We start from the raw sequence: 15,645 nt of genomic DNA, 5'->3' as shown, positions 1-15,645 counted from the left end.
GATGCAAATGAGCGATCCCGCGCGTTGTACAAACGACGTGCGCGACGATGGGCCGGGTCACCAACCTAGAGGAATACCTCAAACAACTTTCTCAATTTGCAAAGCTGCGACGAGTTTCGTCCGTATACTCTAATTTGTATTGGACCCCGCGTCGGTAATTTTTTGGTAACAAGACCTATACAAGTACGAGATCACGCAGCTTTGACTTAGTTGGACATCGGCGGCCTCGAATGTGTCGCGCACGACGACGTATCCTGTTGCTCGACACTCGTTCTCAACCTTGGAGGAATTGGCCGCTACACAGTTTTATTCAAATAGCCAGTGCTTCAAGCTGAAGGTTATCGGAGCTTTCGAGTAAATGGAGAGCGCGGCGTTGGAACGCATTTCTGATGCGCTTCTCACGATTCACAATCCGCAAGTCTCTAACGGCGCACGCCGGCAAGCACAAGAGGTGAGCTTAGTCCCGATATTCGCGAAGCAGATTGTCTCCCCAGGGTTGCTTGAGGAGACCTGTTTGTTCTATGTTACATTGGCTGCTAATAAGTTGGAAAGTTTTTAGACGCGGTCAGAAAAGAGGACGACGCGCCACTATGGGGCTATCATCTCGCTATACATGATCCACCACGACCAGACCAGGTCCGGCATTTTGGGCTCTCGCTACTTGATCACGCTATACTGCAGCACTACGCAGCGTACGATTTCACGAGACAGCTTGCTCTGCGCAATTGGGTCATCGAATTGGTGACTGCCATCCGCCCAAACGACGCCTATTATATCAAAGAAAAGCTAGCGTCTCTATGGGTTGCCGTCGCCAAACGGTCGTGGGGAGCTGAGCAGGATGAATGGAGTGATATGGATGAGGTGCTGGTCGGACTGTGGAACCTAAATCCTGCGGCAAGAGAGTTATCAATAACAATTTTCAGGACTTTGTTCGAGGATGTTTTCATTCTCGATGATCCCCTGGCTGGAAAACGATCTGGGGTGTTGTCTGCTCAATGTATCGAGATCTTGACAGATGACGCCATTTTGCAGCAGACGTATCAGACGCGTGATCAAGCGATTCGAAGCCTACGATTTGGACGTGAAGGCTGGCTGATTAGGTGGTCTCGCCTCCTAGGCGAATGTTTGGATCGAGGAGCAGATGACTCAGAAACAGAAGGATTTGCCATAAAGGTTCTGCAATGCCTAAAGACGTGCCTTCTCTGGGCGTTTCCAAGCGCGATTCGTGAGGCTGATCTCTTGAATCGGATAAGTCAAGCTCTTACGATCAACAACGTCAAAGTGCGGACATGGGCTACGGATTGTTTACACATTCTCTTCACTAGAACATTTTCCGATAGCGAGGACTTCAAAGCTGTTATTGGAGCGGTATTTTTACCTGCTGGAATTGCTACATTGTCCCAAGTATATGCGTCGATCAAATTAGAAATTGGTGACTTGGATGAAGATTCGTATATCCTGCTGAAAAAAATGGTTGAAATGATAGTCGGCTTGGGTGAATATTTGAGCTTATCGGAAACCAACAAAAACTGTCTCCCGCCAGAAATAGATCTGAATGGCTATCTTGAGCTAGTTTTTGCGACGACACAACATGAGAGTCTTATTATTTCCGGTCTCTCACTACAGTTTTGGTGCTCGCTTTTGCGCGTTGAGGAGCTAGCGAGTCGACCAGAAGTCGGTGCCTTACTTCCTCGCCTCCTTGAATTGACAGCGGAGCGGATTATCCGATATGAACGAGTGGAGGAGCCAACTGCAACCAAAAAGTTTCTTGATATAGATTTTGATTCGATGCCGGAGGTGCATGCATTTTTGGGGAATTACAGACGATTCATTGACGATATTGCGCGACTGGTCGTTTGTCGAATGCCTATCAACTCGTTGCTATGGCTGGATATGCGGCTAGACAAGTTCTTTTCGTCCTGGCATGGATGGCATTCGGAGGGTTGTAAGTATCGCTATATGCTTGATGGTGGGCATTGTCTAACGTATCTAGCTCCTGCGGCCCTACAGAAAGATCCTCAATTTCTGGTGGCGTACGCGCAGTTCTCAATGGTTGACGCGGCTCTTAGAGGTATTAGTCGATGGAAAAGCTGGTATCAGGAGCCAGACAAGAAGACTGTTTTAGTATCGTTGAATCCAATAATCGAGCGATTTTGCGATAGGATGCTTTCAATGAATGTTACAGATCCTGTTCTGTTACGCAAACAGATTCAGACTTTAGTGCAGTTCGCGCCGTTGATGAAGGATGTATCACAGACAATGTTCCGGGTTCTGGAACGGGTGTTGCAAGCTTGTACATTTGAGTACCCGCCTAATATTTCGGATGAGGACATGGAATTGATTCGTGATCTACGAAATAAATGCAGCACGGAACTGAACCGATTGGCTTATTTGATGCCGAATGCGCTGATGGGGATCTACTCCGACCTAGAACGAATTATAAACGAAATTATCGCATCTAACAAATTGTCGGATCATGAGATAGTGTCCTTTCTATCGTTTCTCCTCGTTGTGTCCCAGCGGTCTGATACACCAAACAAAGCTGAATGCTTCGCGAAGATTGTCGACCCAGTACTGAATTCCTGGACGGATGAGGCTACAATGACGGGTTTATCGCAGCTCCCGTGGTTTATGGAGCGGGTCGGAATCGTTGAGATTGCAAACTATTTCCGTGGTCGTGGTGTCGATGCCAAGACGGATCTATTGGCGACGCCGATGGATGATGCTGGACGTCAACTAAAGACCAGGTTGAAAGACCAGTGGGCAAAATTGTTTCCTATTCGAGCTACGCGTATATTCATTCAGTATACTATTGAAAAGCTGGACCATTCATCTCAAGACTTCCAACGATTGCTGGCGCTGTGGAAGCCTCGAGTTCAGCCGATCCTTCCTCATATTCTACAGCTGCTATCGCAGATCGAAGCATACAACAACCCAGAAAATTGGGACAATCTTCCTTTGGAAGTACGCTCGTTTGTCAAGGATTCGTGTGTGGAAAGGTTTTGGCAAGTCGGGATCTCCCTTCAAAGCCGTGATGAGTTTGTTGAAGAAAACGTTAAGGCAGCGCAGACGTTGCGCGATTTTGCGGATTCACTGGGGCACATGCTGAGATATACGCGCGAATACGCATTTTTGGCCCTTGGATCGATTACGCAGCTCGAATCAACAATGTACGAAATTCCAGGAATTGGAGCAACTCTGTGGGCAGCTCTCGCTGGGCAGCCGCAGGGTATCACGTTGCATGCTTGGAAGCATCTTGTTGCGTTTGTGGTTCGACCGGTTGTCAAGAATTGTCCACCCGAACTTCGGGAAGCTTTCTTTCCTGACTTTTTACCTGCAGTGTTGACGCAACTTGAGAGCGTTGTTGGTTCTCGATGGGAAGATCTCACTAGACGAGGGCTGATCGGGCAGGTGGAAGAAGACGATGCTTTATCTGAAGAGATGATGGATGAGTATCTCTTGCGACAATTCTCCAGTGTGGTTGATAGGCTCCTTATTGATCTCGTCGGACCGCTGACTGTTACTGGTACTGGGACAGTAGAAGTCAACGGTGATGATACAGCACTCGATAAGTCTAAAATAGATCTTCGTACATACGTTCTGACTCACCCGGTCGTCCTGGGCCCGTTTCTCACGCTATGTACAAGACTTTTTACGGTGCGAGACACCCGCTGCAGCTACTCTTGTGCGCTCATGTTGCGGCAGATCATTCCGTTTATGATCGGTCGGTATACAGAAGTAGATGACTATTTATGCGACGTAGTCATACCGTCATGTTTGACGATTCTGGCCGATGTTTATTTTGCCGACGTTGCTGGCGAGGCCTCGTATGTACTCACAATGATTTACACAGTTCTCCGTGGAGAGTACGATCGTCCGTTCCGCAAAATGCAGGAAGTATTGAGAGGAGCCACGCCGGATGACATTATTGCTCTAGAACGAGAGCTGGCTAGTGTGAAGACTCTGCGTCAGCAGCGAGGCGTCATGCTTGAGTTTTTAGCGGTATTGAGGGCGGTTCCCGATGGACCGGAAGGAGAGGTTTCCAGACGCATTGCTAGGGTGAAAAAGGAGCGGGAAAAAGAGCGTAAGAATAAACATAGTTGGGCTGTGGCGCGGAAAGTAGCAGAACAAGAAGCAGCAGTTGATAACGTCCTAGAAGAGGGTGGTTTGGCGAATCTTTTCGGTAATGAGGATTAAATTACTCATTTTCGTGTAAAATATTTTACTAAAATTTGTTGATGATGTGTTGTTATTGTATTCTAGTGTTGGGCATTGAAAGTAGTGCGCTGTACGCAAAGGATTATTATCGGGCAACTCGTTATGATAGCATTATTCACTTGATCATGGACAATTAGGGTATTGCACATTTAAATCGTTTTGTATGCCAGTTCTGTATCAGTATCATGAGAGCGTTGTATCGGAGTTGGCTGCAATATTTGTTTAATTTGGCTGTATATTAAGGCTCGCAAGGGATACACCAATAACGTTGGCACGTGATCCGTTGCGACTGAAATAGTACAAACCTTACCTTCACTGGTACACTATGAAGTGGTTGTAAACATTATTACATCGGCTTAACGGGGTTCTACTGTAAACTGCAACTTCTACGGACGTGCAGTGCCACAGTCGGCTGGCTTGCTGAGGTGCGCATGACTAGGATTGTAGTAGAAGTCGAATTGATGACAGGCAAGGCCGTGTCTGCCGAGATCCGACACGACGCGGCGCACGAGCTTTAGGGCACGATACAAGCTTGGCTCTTGCAGTTACAGTAAATGTCGCATTGACGCCCGCAGGGTCTCGTGAGGCTGAGTCCACAACTGCTGCGATTACGCTGTATATGTCATAATGAAGTCCTGTTTAGCGTATATTTGCAGATACGTCATTGATCGACGCCGGTGGCGTGGCAGTTGCATTGCGTCAGCCAATATCCGACAATTTTGAGCCACAGCCGGGGATTTGCATATAAATATATGTACATTATCTCCTCAAGAGCCCGTCCTCTATTCTCTCTAATTATGGTCATCGAACCGCAAGTATAGCACACCGATTATGCTTTTCCACAATCAAGACAAAGCAGCAGGCGCTCTAGAGCGGCTAGCAAACAGCGACGCAGCCCAGCGATTAGCCAACGTGGCAGACGCGGTCGCAAATGCTGCTCCTCTCAAAGTTCCTCTGCCAGAGCGAGAGTCACTAATTCACAAGATTATTGCGCCGTCGGTTTTTATAATTGGGCTCGTTACGCTCGCTGTTATTGGGCTCATTGTCCTCAGATGTGTCCGGGCCGTGCTCCTGTCGCTCGGGGAGGCACTAGAGAGCTCGTCGGTCAAGATCTCCTCTAACGCCGTGAGCATTCCTGTCCAAACTATCCCGCATGAAAAATACGTCGACATTACGCGGCGCAATATCTACTCACTTTGGATGAACTCGTCTGCGCCGGGTTTCAAGTCTAGATATTGGCAATTGCGGGACGAACGGCCCCGTCCCTATCATTACCACAGACGTCGCGTTAAGAAGCGTCTCCAAGAGTACTGGAATTCAGCCTCGGACAGTGAGTCTGATTCGTCGAATTCGGTCTCAACGTCTTCGCAATACAGTGAGGCGGAGATTAATCCTTGCAAATCGGAACAAGAGACGTGAGAATGACATTCTGCTGCTTGATGTTTCGCGTTTGGGTTTGGATTACGAACTTGGAGTTTACGGTTGTTTTTGTTCACCAGTCATGTTTGACTGGCGATGGCGTTAATTGGATACGTAGCATATACATAATAAATGAAGTTTACATTGCATTGATTGATACTCTTCTGCTGTCGGTGAGAGGCGGCGGTAACCTCGCTGGTCTACATAGTCAATTCAGGGTTCGCGATATGTTTGAACAAACACAGATCTGCGAACAAAAGTAATCTACTGTTCTAAATTACAAGCTATCCTGCTCCCTCTATGATCTTAACCATCCATTCGTACGTTCCAAACTGTATAGCGTTAACTAGAAACGCTCTAATCATGGTCACATTCATCCCTCTAAAAAACACCCTGACCCCGCCTTCCGCGTAGGTCTTTCGCGCGCAGTCCCATGAGCTTGTATATCGCTCCCAGGGTTGGAGTGACTCGTCATGCGCGGGCTGCGCCTGATATCTGGTCTTGACGACATCTACTCCAATCAGCAGTCGTCGCCATCAAACCCACAGTGCAACTCACCAAGAGGAAATATCGATGCCCAAGACATGCATCCTGCAATCCCACCAGCAAGCAACAAATGAATAACGTGCTGCAACTTCGTTTCTTCGTCCACGACTTTCCAGTTCTTAGCCGCACCATAAGCCCAGAAACTAATTCGGACAGTCAGAAATCTCCTTCATTCATGGTATACCATAACTTACTAAACGCCATATCCGAATCCATCTCGAAATCCAGTCACAAGTCCGCCCCTAAAGAATCCTAGAACGCCATCGTGCTTGATAATCTCCTTACACACTGCCCACGATGATTTTCCGACCCTCTCACGCGCCGCACTCCCTGGACTGACACTACCATGGGTAACTTGCGCACGGCATTTGATGATTTCTGTCGGCGCGGAGATAACGAAAGTACTTAATCCTGCGATCGTGCCTGCCGTGAATATCTTAGCGATATCCGGCACCGATGGTGCAATTTCATCGAGTGCACGCAAAGATACTGAATAAGAAGCAAACAATAACGCATTTAATGCGCCGTACCCCAGAATGGGTGCCGCGATACCGTGCAACAACGATTGCAAGTACCGAAAATCAAGTAATCTCCTTTCAGTTTGTAGTCGAGATGTGGACGGGACAGATTCCACGGATGGTGACGCCGGAAGTAATAGCTCGCCAGATCCAGATGAACTCCGAGATCGGACTGAATGTGCGCCAGCAAAAGAATTTTGAAGCTGAACTTTGATGATATCAAGAGGGTTTCCAATCGCGATGCCGACCGCGCCGGATACGTAGCCGGCCTATGGACAATTAGAAAACTCAATAATCAAAATCGGTGTGCTGGAATCTATGCAACTTACAATAAAATCGGTGCGTGGCTCCGGCATCAGCTCTTACGTTGACGTCGGAGTAACATAATGGTCAAACGGAGCTGGAGTTGCGTTCGCGTACGACACTCGATTCCCCCCCGCACAGTGTTCCAACGGCTAGTATTACATGTGCCCGTGCGGCTAACGTATTTCACGGGCGAACCGGTCAAAATTCACCACCACACCGTCAAAATTGAAGATTTCATATCAAAATCAACTGCAACAGAATTAAATTGGTCAATCTAGCAGTTCAAATTGATAGCTATTTTAACGACAGCGTCTGATTGTAAGCAGAAGGCATTTTGGATGCTGGTGTGTTGAAGGACAGGACCCAGAATAGCGTTTTGCGGTGAAATTTTACCCATTAGCGTGTTTTGGATTGTGACCGGTTCGCCCGTTTGACCGGTTCTCCCGTGAAATACGTTAAAACTTGACCTTTACGTCAGCGATCAGGACCAGGCGAATACGTGGTAGTCTTCCTCGAGGTCTCGACGAATAATAAAATCACCGAATCAAGCTTTTATTACCCATAAATACAATCGAAAAACTTTTATATAACCCATACCTAGCCAGCCTCACAATTAAATACTTTTAAACAAAATAACCATACCATATGATAATAAGATAATTGGAACAATATTGAAGTAATAACCCATCCAAACGACACATTATGTACAAAATCAAAAACGTACGATCCCTGTTTGAATACTCGTTTATGTCTAAATCCTACGATTCGATTCTGACAAATTCCAAACGGTAGACATGACGTTTCGTTATACATCACAGTCATCTTCTCCACAACATATAACCAAAATGAGATGTCAAAGAAACCTATCATATCACAATATCGCTTCTAAATTAACGTTCCGCAGCAGACTGTACCAATATACCTTTTTATGATCCATAATCCCCCATTTTTATGTTAACAAATGCTGAAAATAGTTACAAGTGCAACTAGACTGAAATCACCCGACATATCAAGGTCGCGATTAAATATCGGGGCCCATAACGAGAGCAAGCAGAGCCATGCGAACATAAAGACCATATTTCATCTATAAAATAAGTTAGCCTACTGCAATCTTGGTCAGATTCACGTTGGTCCCGAACCTGTCTGAAGTACGCCGCACGCTGATCAAAATCGATCTCCTCACTAATCTCGTTGTTACGAGGGAGTGGATGTAAGACGCACATGTGTTGTTTCGCATGCTTCAACGATCCATTGTCCACAATGTATGTATCTTTCAAACGCTCAAACTCGCCGAGATCCTGGAACCGCTCCTTCTGAACTCGAGTGCAGTACAAAACATCAGTGGCGGCCACAATTTCCGGCGTGAACTCCTCAGTCTCCAAGATAAGCATGCCAGCGCGTTCGAGCTCGTCGCGGTACTCGGTAGGGAGCGCTAGCTGAGGAGGAGAGACGAGCTGGATGCGAACCTGATAGTGTTGGAGTAGCGTGCACAGTGAGTGCACTGTACGGCCAAACTTCAAATCACCCATGAACGTGACGGTAATTCCATTAACGGTGCCAAGCTCCTCCCGGATAGTGAACAAGTCAAGAAGAGCCTGAGTAGGGTGTTCAAGTGAGCCATTGCCTAGACAATAATCAGCAGAAATTCAGTGCCAGTACCCAATAGTGACTACTTACCAGCATTAAGAACCGGGATCGGACTATACTTCGCAGCAATGGCAGCACTCTCTTCTAGCGGATGCCGAATAGCAATAGCATCACCATAAGATGCCAACGTACGGATCGTGTCCTGCAGAGTCTCACCCTTCACAACGCTCGAGGTACCAGCGATGACCGAGACAACGCGACCTCCCAATCTCTGCATTGCAGCATCGAATGACGATGCAGTACGAGTAGATGGCTCGTAAAACAATGTGCAGAGGACTCTGTTGCTCAAAATGCTGAGTACCCCTTGACGCTCAACAGCAAGACGCATTTCCTGCGCGACACTGAACAAAAGGTGCAAGTCACTACGAGCGAACTGGCGAACAGACAAAATATGTTGGCGCAGGAAAGGATTGTTGACCCTCAAAACCTGAGCAAGTGAAGATGAAGGAGGAGACAACTCGCGTGCGATCACTGTATCTGGAGCCAGAGCAGCCTCCACAGGGTGCGGCTGCGGCGCAACAAGTCGGTCTGCGTCTTCGAAGGTAGCCTTCGAGACAATCGGCGAAGGAGGAACAGTACCGGGCATGATGACGCCACTGGCGGTAGTCGAGCGATGGCGTTCGAATTTGCTGGCGCCCGAAGCAGACATATCATTTCCAACAGTGCCGCTAGAAAGTACATGCCCATCGAGACAGGCTGTCTGACCGTTCAAGGTGACTCTCAGGATAGTGCCGGTCAGTTTCTTGCCAACAAATGGAGACCAAATGGCCGACTCTTTTCGGGTGTATTGGCGGTCGATCTCAATCTCAACGGACGTGTCGGGTTGATCGTGAAGCTCAAAGATCGCCTTCGGATTGATGTGGAGGCGCGCAACAATATCCTCAAGAGTCAAACGGCCAGCATTCGCGGCTGTAAATAGCAATGGAAGAGTATCCTCAATACCAATTCCCGGAACAAGCTTCTGACCCAAGTCATGTGAAAGTTGCGACGGAAGCGAGCCCACCGAGAAGCAGTCGATAACTGACATATGCTCCCACAAAGCCTCCTGATCTTCCTTGGTAGGCAAGCTGCTGCACTCAGGGTAGTCCTCCTGCGACAAGAACAGGCTGTAGACTGCAACATCGCAAGTGACGTTCAGTCCTTTCTCCTTGCTTAGAGCTATCAAGCTGATGTCGTCCTTGGCTGTGACACTAGTAATATGAACTGGACGGTTGTGGAGACTAGCCAATAGCAAAATGGAAGCAAGATCGGTAGTGCGAGCGTCGGTGATAATAGGCTTCAGGGCAGGCCAAACCTTGAAGTGTTCGGTGACGGCAGCAACCTTGTTGATGTTGCCCGAGAGATGGTGAAATGGAATGAAGAGCGATCCGACCTTCAGAGTGACCTGGCTCAACTGCTGAGAGTTCGTAGCCGTCGCAGCGACAGAAAAGTTATAGTCACAGTGAGCACTCTCCTGGGTATTGCTCTGGGCAACAACCAGAGCCCGCGCGTCAGTCAGCGAGCTCTCTTCGCCGATAGGCATGACTCTAATCATCGAGAATCCAGAAGCGATAGACGCTTTTGAAACTTTCTCGAAATCGGTGCTACCTTGGACAGCCAAAGCGGGAATGAAGGCCGCGATGTTAATCAAGCCAGGGAGGACAACAGTACGGTGACTGGACATGGAATCGATTTTTGAAACACTGAGAGAAAAGTTGCGAGCAAGTGCCTCAACAAGGAGTTTCGCGTTCTTGACGTTGGTGACGAGGGGAATAGAATAATCGACAGCCATACGACGCGATTGGTAACCTTTACTCATATACGATGCAGGACGACGGAACCTGTTCGCAGATGGGAGGTTGATGTACAGGTCAATCAAGTTGTTGGCTAAATGCTGGGTCAAAGAGTACTCTGATTTCTGGTTGGACTCGTCGCTCAGTACCTCGAGATACTGAACAGGGATACCATGTTCCTGAATGAAATCCGCAGTTCCTGCAGTAGCGAACAAATTGTACCCAAGCTCATGCAACTTCGTGACTGAAGGCAGCATCTCAGCCTTCTCCTTGTATGATCCAATGGAGAGCAATATATTCTTCTTTGGCAATTTGAAGCCAGTGGAAATCAGGGCCTTCAGGTAAGCCTCGTATTTATTGTGTCCGAGGGCAGCGACTTCACCAGTCGAGGCCATTTCGACGCCAAGAACAGGATCAGCACCAGACAAGCGCGAGAAAGAGAACTGAGGAACCTTGACGGCGACATAATCTTTAGGAATAGGCTCCAGCACAGGAGGATAGGGCTTGACTGGTAAGCCGATGATGGCTTTGGTGGCAAGTTCAATGAGGTCAACTCCGAGAGCCTTAGAGACGAACGGGAAGGATCGGGATGCGCGAACATTGCACTCAATAACCTTGATTTCATTGTCTTTGGCAATGAACTGGATGTTGAAAGGACCAGTGACATTAAGAGCATATCCTATCTTCTGAGTGGCCTTTTCGATGCGTCGGACAGTTTCCGGATCTAGGTCCTGAGGAGGAACAATCAGCGTGGCATCACCAGAGTGAACACCAGCATTCTCGACGTGCTCGGAAATGACGTGCATGAGCATCTTCCCATCCTTAGCAACGGCGTCCATCTCGATTTCCTTCGCGTTCTCGATGTACTTGCTAATAACTACAGGGAATTCACGAGAAACCTCGACCGCCTGCTGAAGATAGCTCGCTAGGTCATCCTTCGAATACACTGTGTTCATCGCGGCACCGGACAACACGTACGAAGGTCGGACAAGTACAGGATAAGACACCTTTTCGCAGAACTCAGCAGCCTCCTCAATACTGGTGAGCTCCTTCCAAGCTGGTTGATCAACGCCAATTCTGTCAAGCATACGAGAGAACTTGTACCTGTTCTCAGCGGAATCGATCATCTCAGGTGATGTGCCAAGAATCTTAACGTTCTGGCGGTGGAGCGGGAGCGCGATGTTGTTTGAGGTCTGACCACCCATCGATACTATGACTCCAGTCGAGCGTTCAAGCTGATAAATATCGAGAACTCTCTCTAAGTTAATGCTCTCGAAGTAGAGTCTGTCAGCCTCGTCGTAGTCGGTGCTAACGGTCTCCGGATTGTAATTGACCATGATAGTCTTCACCTTGCGCTCACGCAATGTGCGAACAGCTCGAACTGCGCACCAATCGAATTCGACGGACGATCCAATACGGTAAACGCCCGAACCAAGTACCATAACACCATGATCATCGAATCGAATATCATGTTCGGATGCATTGTACGTGAGGTACAAGTAATTGGTGAAACAAGGGAACTCCGCAGCCACTAGAAATCAAACAGTTGGCATCCCATCTTATCTCAAATAAAAGTAACTTACCGGTATCGATCTGCTTAACAAACGGAGTAATACCCAACTCAACACGACGCTGCCGAACAGCGAGTTCGTTCGAACCCAAAAACTTCGCCAACTGACGATCATCAAAGCCAAGCTGCTTGGCTTGACGCACATGTTCTGGTGCAATGCTGTTCGTGTTGAACTGGGTAATGTCCTTGCCAAATTTAATCAATCTCTCCAACTTGTGCAGAAACCATCGATCGATTTTAGTCAACTCCCATATCTTCTCGACCGAGTAACCTGAATCCAGTGCGTTGGCAAGAGCAAACAATCGCTGGTCAGACGGTGTCTGCAGCTCAGTATCAATATCAATAGACATTAGAGCCTCGGTAGCATTGAATCCGAGATTGTGATAGTCTATTGCGCGTATAGCTTTTTGGATTGCTTCCTCAAATGTACGACCAATGCTCATGACTTCGCCGACACTCTTCATGGAAGAGCTCAATACAGTGCTAACGCGAGTGAACTTCTTAAGGTCCCATCGAGGAATCTTGACGACAACGTAGTCGAGAGATGGCTCAAAGCAGGCGCATGTGACCTTGGTAACAGAGTTTTTGATCTCGTTGAGCGGAATATTGAGGCCCAGTTTGGCAGCGACGAAAGCCAACGGATATCCAGTCGCCTTAGAGGCAAGAGCAGATGAACGCGACAATCTGGCATTAACTTCGATAATGCAATACTCCTTGGAGAACGGGTTGAGAGCGTACTGAATGTTACACTCACCAACGACGCCGAGGTGACGAATGACATTCACGGCAGTGGTTCGGAGCATATTGTAATCCTCATCGGAAAGCGTCTGAGAGGGAGCAATGACAATAGAGTCACCGGTATGAATTCCGAGAGGATCGAAGTTTTCCATGTTACATACAGTAATGCAGTTGTCCCTGCAATCACGGACGACCTCATACTCAATTTCCTTCCAACCCTTCATGCTGCGCTCAATTAATACCTGAGGACTGGCGGCAAAGGCCTTGTTGCAGAGAGCTATAAGCTGCTCCTTGTTCTCAGCGAAACCAGATCCGAGACCACCGAGAGCATATGCCGCACGCACTATAACAGGGAAGCCGATGTCTTCTACGGCCTTCAATGCTTCATCCATAGTGGAGGCCGACGCAGACTTAGCGCACTTCTCGCCAATCTCCTCCATGCTGCGAGCAAACAGTTCACGATCTTCCGTAGTGATAATGGTATCGATCGGAGTACCCAAAACTTTCACGCCAAGGGATTCAAATTCATCCTTAAGCTGGATACCAACATTAAGAGCGGTCTGACCTCCGAAAGTAACAAAAATAGCATCGGGGTGTTCGTGCTTAATGACCTTGCGAACGAATTCGGGGGTGACAGGAAGGAAGTAAACCTTGTCAGCTAGCCCCTTCGACGTTTGAATAGTGGCGATATTGGGATTGATTAGGATAGTGTAAATACCCTCCTCTTTCAAAGCCTTGATTGCTTGACTGCCCGAGTAATCGAACTCACCGGCTTGTCCGATACTGAGACCACCACTGCCCAGGACGAGGACCTTCTTAACATCGACCCGAGGAGACTTTCGCTCGTTCTCTTCCTTGGTGCCTCCAGGTACTACAACCTGGACAAGCTGACCAACCTCGTTGGACTTTCTCACAGACTCTATAAAGGTGTCGAAAAGCCATTCTGTGTCTCTCGGTCCAGGAGTAGACTCGGGATGGAACTGAACCGAGAAGAAGGGAAGCTGAGTATTGTAGATACCCTCGTTGGAGCCATCGTTGGCGTTAACAAAAAGCTCCTTCCATTCCGCAGGAAGACTCTCGACGTCGACTGCATAACCGTGGTTCTGCGAAGTGATGTAGCAACGACCGTTAATCAAATTCGTGCATGGAATATTGTGACCACGATTACCAAACTTCAACTTGATAGTTTGGGCACCGGCTGCTCGGGCAAGGAGCTGATGACCTAAGCAAATACCGAAAATCGGGGTCTTGGCTTCTTTCAGAGCCTGAGACAAATTCTCAACCGTTGCTTTCATAGTAGCTGGATCACCAGGACCATTACTGTATAGTGTTAGATCATGACGTGTCCTGTTCTTCCTTGCATTAATTAAGATCATACCTGACGAAGAGACCGTCATAATCCTCCTCACTGAGAATATCGTAGTCCCACGGGACAACCTTTAGATCGACACCGCGGTTGACAAAACAACGGACCTGGTTGTATTTCTGCGTAGACAGGGTTAGCAATGCAGAATCAGAAGTATTCCACGATTTCACCTGCCATTCCGACATCGATACACAAGATTTTCAGTGTCTTTCCATCGCGCCTTTTGATTGCAATCTTAGGATCTGGGGAGTAAGTCTTCGGTTCCGTAATCGAGACTGTTTAAGTCGTTAACTAATTTGCTGCGATACACAGTGCCAGAATTCCATCGTACCTTCAGCTACCAAATTCTTCGCATTAGGATCGACCCAGTCAATCGAGTGAAATGCAGACCGCCAGTTTCCAGGAGTTGAAGGTTCGTTTCCATTTCTGAACAAGATCTTGCCGAGCATACTACCTTTCTCGCGGATAGTCTTAGTCAAGGCGCGAGTGTCTACACCGTACACCGCAGGAATTCCTTGCTCCTTAAGCCAGACACCGAGCGATGAAGTCGCAAGATGGTGAGAATAGTCCTCGGTGTAATCACCAACAACGAGACCAGATATATGGATACGATTGGATTCGAAGTACTTTGGGAGACCAAATGCATCCTCAGCGTCACGGGACGGAACGCCATAATTACCCACAAGGGGAAATGTGCATACGAGGATCTGACCCTGGTATGACGGATCGGTGAGGGACTCGGGGTACCCAACCATACCTGTTCGAACCCCGTTTAGCAGCAGTCACGCGCCATATTTTGCTTCATCCACGGTTCTTACCTGTCTGGAATACGAATTCGCCGGAGACAGACTTGTGAGCACCAAAAGAATAACCTTGAACATAGGTACCATCCTTAAGCTCAAGCGTGACCAGCTTCTCGCTGTCTCCTTCGGTAACAGGAGGGGTAATGTATGCCATGTGGTCGTCAATCGATTCCGAGACGCCATCTTGGAAATAGCCCTGAACATTGATAGGAGAGGATGACACTGGCGAGAAGGAAGTTGAAGAGTATCTGCGATTTGGCGAAGCGATCGCGATGCCGTTGGAAGGAGCAGATCCAGGCTGAAAAGCCTTAAGAACTGGCGAAGGAGGAAGCTGGGTCGGCATTGGTAGAGAAGTCGAACTAAAGCCCTTGTGAGTCATTTGCCGAAAAAAATCACCAACCTGAAACACAAAGCATACATATTATTATGCTAACAGTATTTCTTCTTCTCTGCTCTTACCCAGACAACTTGGGGGTTGAGAGAGAGAGAGAGAAGAGGAGACGAACGCAGCGACGGACAAACGTGTAAATATTATTCGAAAATTTTTCTGTGAACGGTGGCTGGCACGTGAGCCGCTAACGTGAAGAGGAATGTCGCATTCCGGATGAAGGCACAGCTAAGCTGATTTAAGGTTAGCGTTTAGCGGGGTGCCCACCGAGGTTGAACTGGCTGTAGCGGCGTAGCAACAGGCCAGGATTCAGCTTTGCAGGTTGAGGTTAACTAAATACAGATACCAGAAGCA

The 15,645-nt window shown here is 48.0% G+C and overlaps 4 protein-coding genes across 4 annotated transcripts; 2 read left to right on the top strand and 2 right to left on the bottom strand.

The window, feature by feature from the left end:
* Positions 1-258: 258 nt before the first annotated feature.
* POJ06DRAFT_105520 (armadillo-type protein) lies at positions 259-4,391 on the top strand. Its single transcript, XM_056183974.1, has 3 exons — positions 259-451; positions 553-1,945; positions 1,994-4,391. Exons 1-3 carry the CDS (start codon positions 359-361, stop codon positions 4,195-4,197), a joined length of 3,690 nt encoding a protein of 1,229 aa, XP_056043936.1. The 5' UTR covers positions 259-358; the 3' UTR covers positions 4,198-4,391.
* A 403-nt stretch (positions 4,392-4,794) lies between these two features.
* POJ06DRAFT_252851 (uncharacterized protein) lies at positions 4,795-5,794 on the top strand. Its single transcript, XM_056187572.1, has one exon. The coding sequence runs from the start codon at positions 5,050-5,052 to the stop codon at positions 5,635-5,637; it is 588 nt and encodes a 195-aa protein (XP_056043935.1). The 5' UTR covers positions 4,795-5,049; the 3' UTR covers positions 5,638-5,794.
* On the bottom strand, positions 5,743-7,190 carry POJ06DRAFT_252849 (mitochondrial carrier domain-containing protein). Its single transcript, XM_056187571.1, has 4 exons — positions 7,031-7,190; positions 6,378-6,970; positions 6,196-6,326; positions 5,743-6,148 (listed from the first exon to the last, which is right to left on the bottom strand). Exons 1-4 carry the CDS (start codon positions 7,055-7,057, stop codon positions 5,922-5,924), a joined length of 978 nt encoding a protein of 325 aa, XP_056043934.1. The 5' UTR covers positions 7,058-7,190; the 3' UTR covers positions 5,743-5,921.
* Positions 7,191-7,538: 348 nt separating this feature from the next.
* On the bottom strand, positions 7,539-15,377 carry POJ06DRAFT_252846 (uncharacterized protein). The gene is made up of 9 exons (XM_056187570.1): positions 15,322-15,377; positions 14,919-15,262; positions 14,432-14,857; positions 14,275-14,375; positions 14,113-14,219; positions 12,010-14,054; positions 8,685-11,957; positions 8,147-8,631; positions 7,539-8,091 (listed from the first exon to the last, which is right to left on the bottom strand). Exons 2-9 carry the CDS (start codon positions 15,244-15,246, stop codon positions 8,029-8,031), a joined length of 6,828 nt encoding a protein of 2,275 aa, XP_056043933.1. The 5' UTR covers positions 15,247-15,262; positions 15,322-15,377; the 3' UTR covers positions 7,539-8,028.
* Between the last annotated feature and the right edge of the window lie 268 nt (positions 15,378-15,645).

This window comes from Lipomyces tetrasporus (assembly GCF_029532465.1).
Source record: "Lipomyces tetrasporus strain NRRL Y-64009 chromosome Unknown POJ06scaffold_5, whole genome shotgun sequence".
NCBI lineage: Eukaryota > Fungi > Ascomycota > Lipomycetes > Lipomycetales > Lipomycetaceae > Lipomyces > Lipomyces tetrasporus.
This window is presented reverse-complemented; position numbering and strand designations above follow the sequence as displayed.